Genomic DNA, 15,659 nt, shown 5'->3' with positions numbered 1-15,659 from the left:
TTACATTTCCTTTGGTATAACTGCTGTGTTTGAAATGCTTTTTTTAATGTCTTCCTCAGGGCAAAACAGGGGAACTGAATCAACTGCTAAATGAGGTTAAATCAATGCAGGAAAAGGCTGTTACTTTTCAGCAAGAGAGAGACCAAGTTATGGTAGCGCTCAAACAGAAGCAAATGGAGAGCAGTGCCTTACAGAGTGAGGTATGCCACCACATAACTTATTGTTGTAAGAAATAAAAGAATAAGAAATTGCATCTATAATATTTTCTGCATAATTTTTGTTAGTAATAACTTGTAGAAGCACTCAAAATCATTACACAAGCAATATGCTTCAAAGTACATTTTCTTTGCTTACTTTCCTCTGCGAAAGCTGATAATACAAGCAACTTAAGGTGTGTTCTACACAGATACAGCATTTGCATGAGAAAGAGCAGCGCCTAAATCAGGAGCTGGAGAGGTTGCGTAACCACCTTATAGAAATGGAGGACTCCTATACACGAGAAGCCTTAGCTGCAGAAGACAGAGAGACCAAGCTAAGAAAAAAAGTTTCAATTTTGGAAGAAAAACTCGTGTCTTCATCTACTGCAGTGGAGAATGCCAGGTAATTTTTTCATTTATCCAGCAGTGCCATTGTCTGTGAATATTTCACTTAGCTGGAAGAAGCTGATGACTTCATTTTATTGAATTAGCATTCTAAAGCGTGCTGGGCACTTGAGAAAACAAAAAATATATGAATTAGTGTAATCCTGAATCAGAGAGGCAATATGAAATAACCTTGACAACTGTAATGAACTAAATTTTGTCCTTCTTGTAGCAGCTATAGCTATCTCAGGTCTTTGACTGCTTAGAACTAGAAACAACAAAAATTCCTCAACCTATCAATTTAATTGCATGTGGAAGGATGAAACAGTATCTTAATTGCTTTTAAAATCAAGGTTTCATTCACTTGGAAAGAGTACAGTTCAAAACAGGTGTGCTTGTGATACTTCCTTTCAAGATGAGTACACATCTTCATGCTTTAGTATAGAAAGATGTATAGTGCTGTAAGCATTTATATATATTTTTATTATAGTTTCAGTTTTCATTCAGAACAATGAAAATCAGAGTATTAAAATTAGTCAAGGCTTGTCTTTAATATAGGCATGTTTGTTACTTCAAGCAAAAGATTTCTTTTGTTTCACTGCAGTTGTCCAGATGAACAAGTATTTTAATCAAAAATATATATGTAGCTGCAGTCTTTCCTACTTCCTTAAGTGCCAAAGATAAACTTTGCTCGTAACGTTCTCAGCAAAGAGATTTCTGAGTTGAGCAGAATTTGTTGTGGAAAACAGTGCAGAAACGTGAAGAGTTGAGAGAAAGCTATGTAAAAACTGACAGAATATTTTTTAATTCTTTGTAGGAACTTGTCAAATGTCTTTCAAGAAATACAGCCTATTTTTGTACCTGATAGGCACCCACTAATGTAGGTTCGTAGATTATCAGGTTCATAATATTTCTGTATAATGGGAAATTAAATGGATATTCAGTGGTCAGTATGGAGCAGGCTATACTGAGTTATTGGTGATTGCCTTTAACAGTAAAAGTTGGTAGAAAGACTTGTTGATTCATTTAGTAATTGAAGCAGGGCACTTCAAGCAAAAGTTCTTGGATTGCAAAAATTTTATTAGCAGGTTATTTAAAATGTGGTATTAGGAGATTTTTTTGTTTGTTTTTAAGAGGAATTCAGGGGGTGGGGTGGAAATGTCTTCATTTTGTTGTAGTTTAATTTTCTCTGTGATGATTTTTGTCATTGTCTTAAATAATTTATTTCATGCTCATTTAAGTCATCAAGCTAATCTGCAGGTTGAATCCTTGCAAGAGCAATTAAACCTGGTTTCCAAGCAGAGAGATGAAACAGTGCTACAGCTCGCCATCTCACAGGACCAAGTGAAACAGTATGCATTGTCACTGACCAACCTGCAGATGGTACTAGAGCAATTCCAACAGGGTAAGTTTTGTCGAGAAATATCAGTCACAGCAAGCATTCTTCAAATGAGATAATTACTGTATTTTGGTGCTTTTGAAATACATAGTTCCTCGATTTTCATTTTGATAGCTTGAATTTTAAAATTGTTCATCTTTTAAGAGATGTGAAAACTGGTGGCCACTATACTATTTATGAAATTAGAATTCTACCTCACAAATGCCAGATGTGACAATGCTGAGATTTTGCAATTGTTTATCTCAAAAAAGAGAATTATGTATTACGAATGGAGATTTTTCTTTTTCTTTTTGTATTTTTAACTCATTAGAAGAAAAAGCCATGTATTCAGCAGAGCTGGAAAAGCACCAAAAAGAGACTGCAGAATGGAAAAAAAAAGCCAAAAACTTAGAAGAAAAAGTTATATCACTACAGGTAGGCTGAATAATGAAGTTGAACCCAATGAAGTTGCATGCTAATTAGTGATATAATTTTTTTTTTCAACTGCTGTGTGAAGTGTTAATTGTCTGTTACTGTATTAGAGTAGCCTGTATAAGGACAGATCGAGGGAGCTGGGGCTCTTCAGACTGGAGAAGAGAAGGCTGTGAGGGTGACATGGTAGCGGCCTTTCAGTAGCTACAGGAAAGAAGGGGACAGACTCTTTAGCAGGGTCGGTGGTGACAGAACAAGGGGAAATGGTTTCAAACTCAAAGAGAGTAAATTTAGGTTAGATATAAGGAAAAAAATCTTTTTTATTGAGGGTAGTGAGGCACTGGAATAGGTTGTCCAGTGGTGTGGTTGATGTGTCGTCCCTGGAAACTTTTAGGCTGAGGCTTAATCGGGCTCTGGGCAGCCTGATCTAGCTCTCGTGGCCCTGTCCATTGCAGGGGAGTTGGACTGGACCTTGGCCTTCAGAGGTCCCTTCCAACTCTAAGGATTCTATGATTCTAGATCAAGTTAGGTCATTCTTTTTTCTTCAGATCGGGGATGGGGCCAGGCTGGGACCAAAAGGCCAGCAAGATAGCGTGTGTTCTTCTGGGAATGTTTCCAACCAAGTTATTATAAAGTACAAATGTTTTCTATGTTTGATCTGTGTTGCATTAGCATAATTGTAAGTGAACTCCTGTGCTTCCCTTTTTGTCCTTTTCCTGCCCTCTCTTCAGGAAAACTTAGAAGAGGCAAATGCTGCACTGGATGCAGCATCAAGGCTTACTGAGCAACTTGATGTTAAAGAGGAGCAGATTGAAGAGCTTAAAAAAGAAGGTAACACATTTTTTCTCTGATTAAACGTTTCTAAAGTGCGTGTACCTTCTGTTAGGTGTCTTTCTCTAAGAAATGCCTTGAAGTTATTCTTTTTTTTTTCTTCTTCTTTAGATACCAAAGCCCTTGAATCAGCTTTAGTTTTGTATCTCCTAAAAAGTTTGTGAAATATCAGATGCTGTCACATTTTTTTCAAATTAGCTACCGTATTTCACATAGACAAAGTTACTGTGAGGTACAGGATATGCTATTGGTAAGAGATGTAGAGGGAATAGCTCTTCCATAGGTATAAGACTGAAGAGATCATGCGGAAGGCCTCATGCATGCCTTTAGTTTGAATTTTTAGATCTCCTTTTAGAACTTCCCGATTGCTCAGATTTAGAAAGATGCCTTTCATACTGTTCTTTGATTAAATTATTTGCCATTTTACAAACTTTGTTAATTTGGATCTGAAGACAAACATTGGCTAAATGGTAAAAAGAGTGTGCCTGGAGAAACAATTTGGAAAAGGAAGAGTGTTTACAGTGAGGGTGATCAAAAGAGTAGTTTGCTCAGAGAGGTGTGTCCATCCATGGAGATACTCAAAACCCATTTGCGTGCAGTTCAGGACAGCCTATTCTAGCTGGGGGTGTTGGACTGGGTAACTTAAGAAAGTCCCTTCCATTGTAAATGATCCTGTTTCTGTGAATGGCTTGGAGATGGGTATTTTCCTCTGAGCAACATCACTGGAATGTAAAATCTGTGATGGGCACATAGCCTTCTCTTTTGTAAGTACTTCTTGCATTGACGCTGTATAGGAGAGCCTAAACAGGCAGAATACCTTGTAGGAAAAACAAGTACCATTTTTATGAGTTTCTGCTTTGTGGTCTCAAACTTTATTCTAATCAAATAGAAAAAACTAAGTGATTTCTGTACAGTGTATGTGAATGCCAGACATCAGTAAGATTTTACAAGCTCAGACTTGATTAGAGATGATGCAATAGCTGTATGGATAAGATTTGATCACTGTGGTGTTTTATCTTCATTAATATGAGCTTTCATGAGAAAGGAGTTGTATCATTAGGTAAAGCATAACATAGAATGAATAGTAATTTTGCTGGATTCCTGTCCTTAAATCTCAGCCCTGACGTGTAATTTTTACTTCAGTGTTTCCTTGAGCCACAAGGGGAAGTGGTCTGTCTAGCTGTGTGACAGTTCTCACATTAGTGATTAGCAGTACCAACTACTGAGGGAGTATTAACATCTTTTTTTTTTTTAATCACTCTTATTTGTGTTGTTTGCCTTTTTCTCTTCAATTTTCCAGCTGAGTTCTGCCTGTTCTTTCCTTCTTTTTTGTGGGTTACCATATTTTGCTGTTACTGCAGCATCCTTTGTTACAGTCTAACTTTCAGATCTATGTGGGATAAATGTGAAGCAAGAGGAGAACTTCTTATTGCTCCCAAAAGGGGGCTCTTAAGGGAGAGTTTGAAGGGCAGAGACTTGCTCACATTCTGTGATCTCGTACCTTCTGATTTTTTTTTCCCCCTCAATATCTGTGGGAAATCTGGGAGTGAAGTCTTTTAGTTAAGTCTTGCTACAGGAAGGTGCTTGCAAAATCATCTCTGCTGGATGCAATGGTAACTCTTTTAGCTCTGACCACATTGAACTAATTATTGCTATTCATTCTTAAATTGTGATCTGTTTTCCTCTTGGAATATATAATATTTTCTTAAAGCAGACTTGCTTGTGATTTTGCAATTGGTGTGAACAGTCCTTTTAAAGCCCTTGCAATTTCAGAAAGAACTCCTCAAAAAAGCTGGAACTTTTTCATAACTATGCATTATTTAAATGTATTTTATCTGTAAGTACAGTTTGACATCCCAGTGGGCACCATAGCATTGTTCTGAGTTCACATATGAACTTGACAAACTGAATGAAGTTTCACTCTGCATCAATCTACTATTAATTCAGTAGATTTTTTTTTTAATGGCTGTTCTTTATATCTCTCTCTTACAAGAGATATCACAGTGGAAATGTTCAAAAACCCTGGATTGAAAATAACTTTGACGTAGGCAAATTTGATGCTATTATTTGGAGAGCTCTTATGCTACTGGTTAATTTTGATAGCTAAGCTTCCTGAAAGCAGAAGGGATAATGTGTTAATGGGTTTGAACTGTGAGAGAAAGCTGGGTCTCAGTGTTTTATCAAACTATGTTATAGTGGCAAGCAATGTAATTGTTAAAAATTGAAAAGAAATTGTTTTATAAAGGAAGCAGCGCTTCAGTGTTGTTGTAGGATAAATCATAATTTTTATTGAAAAAGAGACCATTCCATTTTCTCTGTTTATACAAGAAAACATATAATGTCTTATTGAAAATTAGCCAAATACATTCCCAGACACAGTTTTGTTGGCCAAATCCTTTGATGGATTTCTTTATGGATTTTTTTTGGCAGGAGAAGTGATTTTAATGGAAAAGTATAAGATGTACCAGATGCAGTTTTTGGGATTGCCATAAATGGTTAACAAATTATTGGAGACTGCTGTAAATGTCTGGTTTACAGCAGTCCGTGCTGAATTTTGGCTCGGTTCTTTTTTGTTATTCAGTCTTTTTGTACACACAGAGTACATGCTTAAGTCCTTCTAACTGTAAGGTTCCATTTTAGAAGGAAATATTCCATTTAAAAATATGTCCACGGGTAGGGCTGTGTAATCGGTGTGAGTGATGTAGCTATGTAGCTGTCCTTAAAAGTTGATGCTCTGATATAAAAGCTTTCTCAGGAAAAAGTAGAAAACAGAAGTAACATTTCACTTCAAAAACCATTCATCGGTTTGTTTTAAAAAAGTAAGAAGGAAACTTCCTGTAATCTCACCACGTAGAGCAAAAGCAACATCTTGAAACATACTTAAACCTTATTTTCAGATGCTGTTTCTCTTTTTTCAATCAAAATTAGTAGTTTAACTTTTTCTTTGATTATCCTTTTTACTATGGAGACCTAAATAACCTCTCAGCTTCCATGGTGTGCCTGCAGCTTCATTCAAATTTGGAGGTCCTGTTTAAACACGCTTGCAAAGAAGCATAATTTTAAGTAATGTTCCCAGCATGACACTAATTAATTTGTTCTACTCTTTATCTTCCAAAATTCGTATTTGTGAAGTGTTCATGGAAACTTGTGGAGTATTTGATCAGGACACATTCCACAGCCTAGCTCTCTGTGTAGATGCACAAAAACTCTCACAGGTTCTCAGGGAGTTACTGCTGTTAAATAGAGAACCATGTAGTGACATGCATATATTAAAGATTGAAAGTCACATGGAAACCAGAGTGGAAAATTTTCTTGCACCTCAAATGATCTGTGTATGGGAACTGTTGAATCACAGCCTGAACCTCTGATTGAGCACCTGAGGCAAGCCCAGAGTCAGACATGGGAGCACAGGTGAAGGCAATTCACCTGTGTGACCGGAAGGAGTGGAGCCTGGCTGCACCTCTCCTAGGCCTCATTTAAGGGCTGACTGCCACTGGGGAAGGATCTCTTTCTGGAGATTGCTCCTCAGGGAGTTTCTCATGAGCCTACAACATTTTCATTTATTTATGATTATTTTTTCCAATGTGATAATCTTACTAAGCCTTACTTCTCTGTGTACTTATTGATCATCCAATACTTTACAACATGTGTATTCTTATTGACCTTACATCTGGAAATTATAAAACTTCCTACAAGTCACTTTTCTTCTTCCCTCATTTGCATCTTCTCCCAAGAAATATGTGATTATTTCAAAGAATTTCAACATATCCAGTCATTCCTACAAATATTTACCATAAAAAAAAATATATATATATATTTTTTTTAATCAACACGAGACCAAGGAATATTAAAATAAGAGGAAATTTATGTTGGTTGGGAGTTTTTCCATAGAGTTTGAAAACATCTGAAGAATTCAGCCTTGCAGAGAGAGGGGAGAAAAAAATTCATCTCTTATGCAACTTCAGGATAGCAGTTGTCTTTATGTTGAGGATGCTAGGTATGTTAGGTTGCTCAGCTTGTGTGTGCTATGAAGACTTGTGCTTTTATTAGGAAAAGAAGTTAGTTTAAAGGTAGTATCTTGCAGAACCAAGGTTCGGTGAAAAAATCTGTTTTGGCTGTTTTTAAGCTTACCTTCAGTGAGTTCTTTGTACCTTGTAGCTATTTGTTTTCTTCTTGGACAACAGTTTGTTAGTGTTTGTAAGTCATGTGTTTGAGGATGTGAGTTTTTTTATCACATTTTACTTTACGCTTTTTGCATAAAGTTGTGTAGACCTGAACGTAAGGTATTCTTATCCAATTTTTAACATAGCTGAGTTTTATAAAGATAAAAGTTTGAGTCTTGTATCCTTAGAGTCAGAATGTTGTAAAATATTTTCGCTGGTAAAACCTTTCAGAAATTCTTTTTCTTTATGGTGAGCTTTAGTTTGTGAGAGGTCAGAGTAAGCCAGAGTTCCTGGCACAGGATGGGGTCATCAGGTGTATTCTAAATTTAAGTTAACAAATAATCTGCGTTTCTAAATTTTAGAATTGTAGCAAAATCCCTGCTAGGAAATTATTGGATGAGAGTGAATGTATTTAAATATTGAGATCCAAAGACCCAATGACAGCATGATAAAGAACTTCTTTCCAGTTCTGTACAGTCTAGATGGGACTGAGCAGTTCATCAGACCTTCTGCAGTTGACTGATATCCTGTGTTTCTGTACTTCAGCTTTCAGTATTGTTCTGAAAATTCTAGCTTATGAATTGAAGTAATAATCACTAAGTTGACACTTTTTATAAGAAATTGTGCTGATACTGTTCTAAATAAACATATATATTAGCTTGTCTTTATTTTAAAAGATATGTATTACTAATAACACATTGAAACAAAGTCTGTGATTTTTATTTGCTTTGACATAACATTTTTATAGGTGAGATTAGAAGAGAAATGTTAGAAGATGTGCAAAATAAACTAATGAATCTCATCAACAGCACAGAAGGAAAAGTGGACAAGTAAGTCATTATATTGGTGTACATTTTTGTTCTTTATTCTTCTTTGTAATGTACAGATGTGTTACTAACAGTTGCAAGAGTAGTGCAGAACTGAGCTTCTCTATGTAATCTTGAAATTATACTTCTATTTTGACATTTCTCAATTGGCGATTGTAAATATTAGTTTTGATTCAAACCAACGTGTATCAAAATTGGTTTATATGTTTAAGTAGAATTACACTTCACTAGCATGAGTTACAAAAATGGAGAGAAAAGTTCTTACTGATCATTTGTTATAATGCATCTAAGGTTTGAATGGCATCACCTGGATGCTCTTTGGATTTGATCTATTCCATAGTCATCATCATCATCTTCTCTCTCCCTGTGTTAGAACTGAAATCAGGATAGGGTTCCCCTGCTCATTCCTTAGGTCTTGGTTTGGGACAGTTTAAAGGTTCTTGAGTCAAGATCTGGGAATAATATTTTCCTGCATTGTGTTACTTGCATCAAAAGTTGGTAACATACAATTCAGATTCATGTTACTGCATATAATACTTGTAATACTGTCCAAATCGCAGCTCATTGTTTAAGAAGTGTTTTAACTTAGAGGGGAAGGAAATTCATGAGATTCCCATTTAATTCCTTTACTGGACTGTTTATTTGGGTTATTGTAAATTAGGCAAAAGTATAAGGAATAAATGCATTAGAATTTCCCTATCACCTGCTATCTAGGAGCAGACAGTATAACAGTCTTTGTTCTGCAGGCTCCTGATGAGGAATCTCTTCATTGGACATTTTCATACTCCAAAAAATAAACGTAATGAGGTGTTAAGGTTAATGGGAAGTATCTTGGGTATGAAAAAAGAGGAACTTGATCAGGTAATTCTATGATTCTAATTCATTTGTAGTATCCTTACCTGAAAATAGAATGACTCGCTGCTAAACTAAATGTGATTGTCCTGACACTGATAGTTGGGGGACAAAATGTATGTTTTTTGTTCTTACCTGAATTCATTTTGTATGTGGAACATGCTGATCTTAATGAAATCTTAGGATAACTTTACTTGATACACTAGATTTCATCTTGCTGAGGAGTACAAATACAGAAAGGAAAGGATTTAACTTTGTACTGTTTGTACTGCTGTATACAATAGCTCTAATATGTCAGTGAAAGAAAAATCATCTAACTTCATAGGTACTACTAGGTATTGAGAAGAATGTGACTTGTACATTTTTAAGCAAAGAGGATCTTAAACTGTCGGTTTTTAGGAGGGAAAGATTAAGGTTTTGGTAGCAATTAAAGTTACCTGTAGGATTCTATGGAATTCCTACGTGACTTACAGTGATACAGTGAGCACAGTGCTGCAGGTTTTTCATCTGCTGCTTTATTTTGTTTCCTAACTTTTTGTTAAACCTTCCAGTTACTCTCTGAAGACCAGAGGGGAGTTACAAGATGGGTGACTGGCTGGCTTGGTGGAGGAACAGGATCAAAGAGCGTCCCAAGCACACCTTTACGACCAACTCATCAGACTGGTTTTAATAGTGTAAGGATTAATTATGTATTTTGAGTGGAAGAACTAGAGCAGTAGCATATTAGTGCTTATGTTTGGTCCATAAGATATTGAGGTCAATTTTTCAATTCTACTGTATCTTACATTATTTGTATGTTCTGTGCAGCTGCTCTGGCATGTTTTGTTTTTGGGACGTATTGTTCCCTTCTGACTAAGTAAATGTATAGGTATTGAAAACAATTGCATAATTGTAAGTGTTGGGCTAATACAAAACTACTTACTGTTCCACTGGCTCCTGGGACCACTGACTTCTTCCAGTATGGACTTGATACTGCAAACTGACAGTGTCGGAGGTTAAATACATATGGGAGTCTGAAAGTCTGCAATACTCAACAAGAGAAAAGACCATAATACCATATTTTCATGACAGTGTTTCCCATTTGTACTTTAAATTTTACGTGTAAATCTTTCTCAGCTGCTGGAGTCTGTGTCTCTTATGTACAGCATATAAAGTTGATAGTTTAAGCTTCCAAATAGCACCAGTTTTCATAGTATGGTCCATGGGAGCAGTTAATCTGTAGAACTTTCCATTTTGCAGACCACTAAATAATGCACTCAGGGCTTAAGCACTGAGAGATTGAGCAGATTGAATTAACTTTTGTTGTTGTTGCTCATTGAGCTAGACAGCCTTGTTGAGAAATAACTCCTTTACGTGATCATGAAGTGTAGGGATTTTTATTTACTTATTTATTTATTTTGCCCACTGAAATAAAGCAGGCAGCAAGTACTTGCGATGTCAGTAGCAGCATAGGTTTCTTGAAACTATTTCCTAAAACCAATAATGGGACTATGGTGGAAGTGTATGTGTTATCTTTTGAAAAGCACGTAAAATTTAATAACTAGTAGCTTTTTGTAGTCTTTTTCAGAGCTGTTTGTGAAATTCCTTGAAACAGAGTCTTGCCCAAGCCTTCCTCCACCCAAGCTTTCCGTTCATGATATGAAACCTTTAGGAGCAGCAGGAACTGGTAAAACTAGCAGTACTCCAAGCAGCGGTCAAATATCAGGTAACAATTAAAGAAAATCTGAAATTATGCTGAGAACAAATTTATTCACTACAAATACATTTTTTTTTTTAATAATTTGACCAGTGTGCTAACATGAGGACTCGAGACTCAGTTGTGACTCACTGTCTGTGATCTTTATTTACATGAGTTTTCTTGAAACTGACCCTGGGGCAGCTGCCCCAATACGGCATAGGGTAGGAAGCCTTACCTGAGTGCTGTGTGGTAGTGCATGTGTGTGGACCTTATGTCCTTGCATAGTACTGGAGTCAGTGTGACAGATAGTTTGTGTTTGATGTTGCATAGGTGAAGTGAACCTTTGTATAGGGTGTTTGTGTTCCATGTCACAAAAATGTATAGATTTTATTGCATATCATGAGTTTCTACTGAATTTCATGCCAACAAGCACAATGTGGTTGGGAATGTCCTGGAAGTGCCATGATTTTTAAATGGTGACTTTTAGTGTAGACACGGGAATTGTTGAACAAAAGAAGCAATGTGGCAGGTAACATCCAACATGAGAGAAGATAGAAATAAGTCTATGAGAGTATCTGCGGTCCATGGTAAGCAGATGGAATTTTCGTATTGCAAAAGTAATATGCAGTTGTAAAATTTGTTTCAGGGCAAATGCTCTAAAATTGGATAGACTTGCAACAACTTTCCAATAAAGTAGAACTTTTTGTTTGTTTTATGTTTCAGATTCTGGAGTCTCAGGAATCAGCAGAAGACCAGACACAAATCCATTTATAGCACCTCGATCTGCAGCAGTGCCTCTCATAACACCTGCTCCTAGTTCTGGACATCTACTTATGAAACCTATTTCAGATGCTTTGCCTACTTTTACACCACTGCCAGTGTCCCCTGATGCCAGTGCTGGTGCTGTTCTAAAAGACCTCCTAAAACAATAGATGACCTTGAACCAATATGATGTTGATAGCACTTTAAGGAAAATGAGAACACTATGCTATATATAAATTACCACAGTGAGGCCTTCTGTATAAAGTTGTATACTTGTTTGCAATTGTATCTTGTTTTTCTTTTAATTACAAACTAATGTAAATTTGAATGATCGCATGCAGAGTTGCCTTCCTTGTAGCAAGTATTCATTTGGGACATAGATTAGATTTTGTTGCTAGATTGTGACAGGACAGTTTGAAGGACTTCTAAACACTAGTTTTACTCTTGAGTACTTTCAGTTATGCATATGCAGCATTAATTCTTTGGTGTTGAGGTCCTTTTTTCCATGAAAATGATCTGCTGTTGGCAGCAGAGCTTCAATTACCAAAATTTAAAAATAAATGAATACAGACATCTAGCCAAAATTGAACTTATTTGAGGTGTTGAATTAATGATATAAACTTCAAAGAATGAAAAGTTGAGTAAATGGAAGTGTGATTGTTGAGTAGCTGTACTTTTCCCCACAGGGTATTTGTTATGCTTAGTTGTATTAAGGTATGTATCTCTTTATTTACAGGATTCTTCATTTTGGGGGGCAATTTGGGGCATATTAATCTCTTTCTCACATGGATTTGATTCTTTTTCCCCTACCTAATAACTGCTTTCAGCAGTCAAACCCATCAGCGCTAAGGAGTTAACTGTGGGAGTGCTCCATTTTTTAGAGGTGGGCATGTGATGAAGAGTGGACAACTGAGCAAAAAATAAGTTCATGTATGTAAAGACGCTGTATTGTAATGGTCTAAGATGTATATTTGACAGACTTTTTATCTTGCTGTATTTTGTAGATTCAAATATAGGCTTAAAGCTTTAACATATGTACAGAATTTAAAGGGAAGAACATGCTTACTTATCCCAAATATGTAAATAGGTCTTTGTAAGACCGAGGCCAAAGTCAATTTTTCTGTAAATTTTGCTGCGATAATTTGTACACATTGTTGGCAAGTAAGGAATGATGTTGCATACTAAAGGGAAAAATTCATCTCGTAACAACAGTTAATCAAGATAAAACATCTTCATTTTAAAGTGTGTAATTTCTAAACCTTTTTATATGCCATTGTTTGTTTAGTCAGTGTTGAAAGATAACTGTTGTGCAAGTTCTATATTAGAACTGTCAACCTTTGCTTCTCATTTTCATTAAGACCCTGGATTAAATTGTTGTAAGAGTTATATTTAAATAAAATTAATCACAGAAACTTGTACAGAATCAACCAAAATAATGCAAGAAATCTTTGCATTTATTTATGTAAAGGTCAAGTAGTGAATTTCTTTTGTTGCCTTGAAATCTAGCAAAGTTTATTTTAATTACTGTACTTACCTTGAGAACTTGAGACCTTTTTCTCCAGTGACCATATTGGATTTTTGTTCTACATTTTTTACTCCCTTAATAGACAAGGTCTGGTGGCAGTCTGACTTCTGACAGAATGGCAGCCACAGAGAGTGTACCAAAGTAAATTCTACATTGTGTAGTAAATGAAATGAGAATTTAAAATTACCTCTTCTGGAAACATTTCAGTTTGGTACCTCAAATGTATATCTTTATTTATGGACTGGAATAGGTAATTTTGTTTCTATAGCAAATATAAGGAAAACTCGTATTGGATGTCTTATATGCAGTCTTCCTTGTTCTTGTAATCATGTCCATTTGAAGATGCACAACTGCTTCAGAATAAAATTGCCTTTGAGTGAGTCAAAGCACAAATAAATGTTCTAAAAATCATGTATGTTACATATTACAGATGGAATATACTAACTAAGCAGATCTTAACTTCAGCATATTTTTTCTTCAATTATAGAGAAGTTAACGTGTATGTGTTTCTCTTCCAGGAGGCTTTATAAATGCCAATAAATAAAGCATGGTGAGACCATTTGTTTTGGGATGCTGTAAATCAGCTTCATTTATACAGTAAGATAAAAGAGTTTGAGGAGGGAAATATAAAACCAAGCAAAAGTATTGAAGAACTTCAGAATTCTTCATCCGGGTCCTTTGGAGAGAAGGAGAAAATCCTCCATAGGAGGGATGTTAGAGGCTTTGGTCCATAAATACTAGGAGGTCTGTTGAACTGTAGTGAAAATCTTCCATGGCTTAGAGGTTTCTGTTCTAGGGCTCATTCTAAAATTACATTAGTGGGTTTTGTTCTTTATTGGAGATAAAATGTGTTCTGCGTTCCAGCCAGTGCTTTCCCACTGAAAAGTGAAGAACAAATACATTGCCTTGATTCTGTTTCTTAAACGGTCTCACCCACTGCTATAAGTAACTTTCAATATTTGTTTTTATTGAAAGATTTATGAAAATATTTTTTTCCTCTGATTTTTTTTTCTTCTGAGTTTGCTTTGTGTTTGACAACTGTTTTGTGTATATTCACTTCACCCGTTTCCTGCATTTAAGTATGTGACTCATGTAGTCTATCCTGTTAATTGTGTGGGTCTTTCACACAGCAGAGGGGGTGGGGGAGAAGTCCCTTTAGAATTTGAGCAGTTGCAGTAGTTGAAAAATGTCTTTAACTCAGTTGCTTTCATCTCATTTTTGCAGAGAGAAAGAAGAGTGGTCCTTCTATATTTGCTCTCCCAGGCTGTTGCTAATCTTCAGTGGTAAAGAAACAGAACTGTAGTAGGGGAAGGATATAGCAAACTTGGTGTAAGGGAAGAAATAAGGGTTCTTCTCTAGTGTCTTTATCGTGAATGCAGGTCATCCTGCGTCATGCATTCCAAGCAAAGGAAAGGATGTAGCTGGTTGGTCTTTGTAATTATTACTATAGAATAACGTGTTTTGTTTGTTTTAAGTTAAAATTTCTTGCATTAAACCCATCAGTCACAGTCATACGACACACAGTTTGTGACATTATATGATAAATGTAGAAAGAATGTATTTTGTTTTTTATCAAGCATGAGTTCCCAGCCTGCATTTTCTTATTCCTTCTTATTCATATTTTTGACACGCTTTGCGTTAATAGTTACTTATAAGACAGGCTGCCTGTCTTATACCTATGGATATGATGGAGAGACAAAGCTGAAGAGACTTGAACAAAGGTACTTGTAAGTATTTCACATTGTCACGTGCCTCATGAGAGCTTCACAGTGTTAAGCTTTGAAGTCCTGTTACTGACAGCTTTGATGACTCGGTTGTAAAAGCTCAAGAATAATTTTTCAATTAGCTTAATGTGACACAATTGTTAATTGAATTGTAATCTGGGAGCAGTTGTAACTGGAATAAAATTAATCTCTTAATTTGCCATCTACTTGAAGAAAAAACAACTGTTAGCTTAATATGGAGAAACATCAGTAACTGCAGAAATAACAGGGATAACAGCTTCGTGCATTCTTTCAGAGATCTCTGAGATAGCTGGACATTAAAACTAAGGTAGCCATTGTGTCTGCATCAGTGTTTAAAAAGATATATGTCAGACATACAGCAGTGCTAGCAGTAAAGCTTAAGGAATTAAAAATACTGTGTTTGTTCTACTTCTGCTCTGTTTCTCCCCTCCAGTAACATTTGTAGTTTGTTTCTGTATGTGCATGTGACTTTCAGGTGGAAAGCTTCTATTAAGCATTCTTAGAAATAATATACAAGGATTAGCAGCCTATTTTTGTTATTTTGGTTTGTGCCATTATATCCTACTGAATTTATTTGCAGCCCTGCAGAGCTTATATATGAAATCCACAATAAAAATAAAGGAACAGGCAGCTGCTGGCTTCTTATTTAAGTAGGAACAAATAATTTGTATATGGAATGTTGTCTACAGCAGTAGCAACGTAGACTCTTGTTACATTTCTCTCAAGCTTGTAGAGCAGTTTGGTGTTCTAAAATTCAGTGTGTGAAAGCATCACCTATCCAACTCTTGAAATACGTTTCATAGCAAATAATAGTTAGAGGACATTATCAGTGTTAAGTGTGCAAGAAGTGTCTGTTGTTTGCTGATTGTATTAGATCTGTTGCAG

At 35.9% G+C, this 15,659-nt stretch overlaps 1 protein-coding gene across 1 annotated transcript in view; it reads left to right on the top strand.

The window, feature by feature from the left end:
- Positions 1-13,588, top strand: part of TRIP11 (thyroid hormone receptor interactor 11) — a 29,853-nt gene extending 16,265 nt beyond the window's left edge. Inside the window, exons 12-21 of the mRNA XM_421324.7 lie at positions 60-200; positions 407-600; positions 1,823-1,986; positions 2,291-2,394; positions 3,123-3,222; positions 8,134-8,215; positions 8,959-9,073; positions 9,616-9,738; positions 10,622-10,769; positions 11,466-13,588. Of these exons, the coding sequence (XP_421324.4) occupies positions 60-200; positions 407-600; positions 1,823-1,986; positions 2,291-2,394; positions 3,123-3,222; positions 8,134-8,215; positions 8,959-9,073; positions 9,616-9,738; positions 10,622-10,769; positions 11,466-11,674 (1,380 nt within the window). The 3' untranslated portion in view covers positions 11,675-13,588. The remainder of the gene's footprint in view (positions 1-59; positions 201-406; positions 601-1,822; positions 1,987-2,290; positions 2,395-3,122; positions 3,223-8,133; positions 8,216-8,958; positions 9,074-9,615; positions 9,739-10,621; positions 10,770-11,465) is intronic.
- The last annotated feature ends 2,071 nt before the right edge of the window (positions 13,589-15,659 follow it).

Source organism: Gallus gallus, chromosome 5 (genome assembly GCF_016699485.2).
Source record: "Gallus gallus isolate bGalGal1 chromosome 5, bGalGal1.mat.broiler.GRCg7b, whole genome shotgun sequence".
NCBI lineage: Eukaryota > Metazoa > Chordata > Aves > Galliformes > Phasianidae > Gallus > Gallus gallus.
The sequence above is the reverse complement of the archived record's forward strand: the minus strand, read 5'-3'. Positions and strand labels throughout refer to the sequence as shown.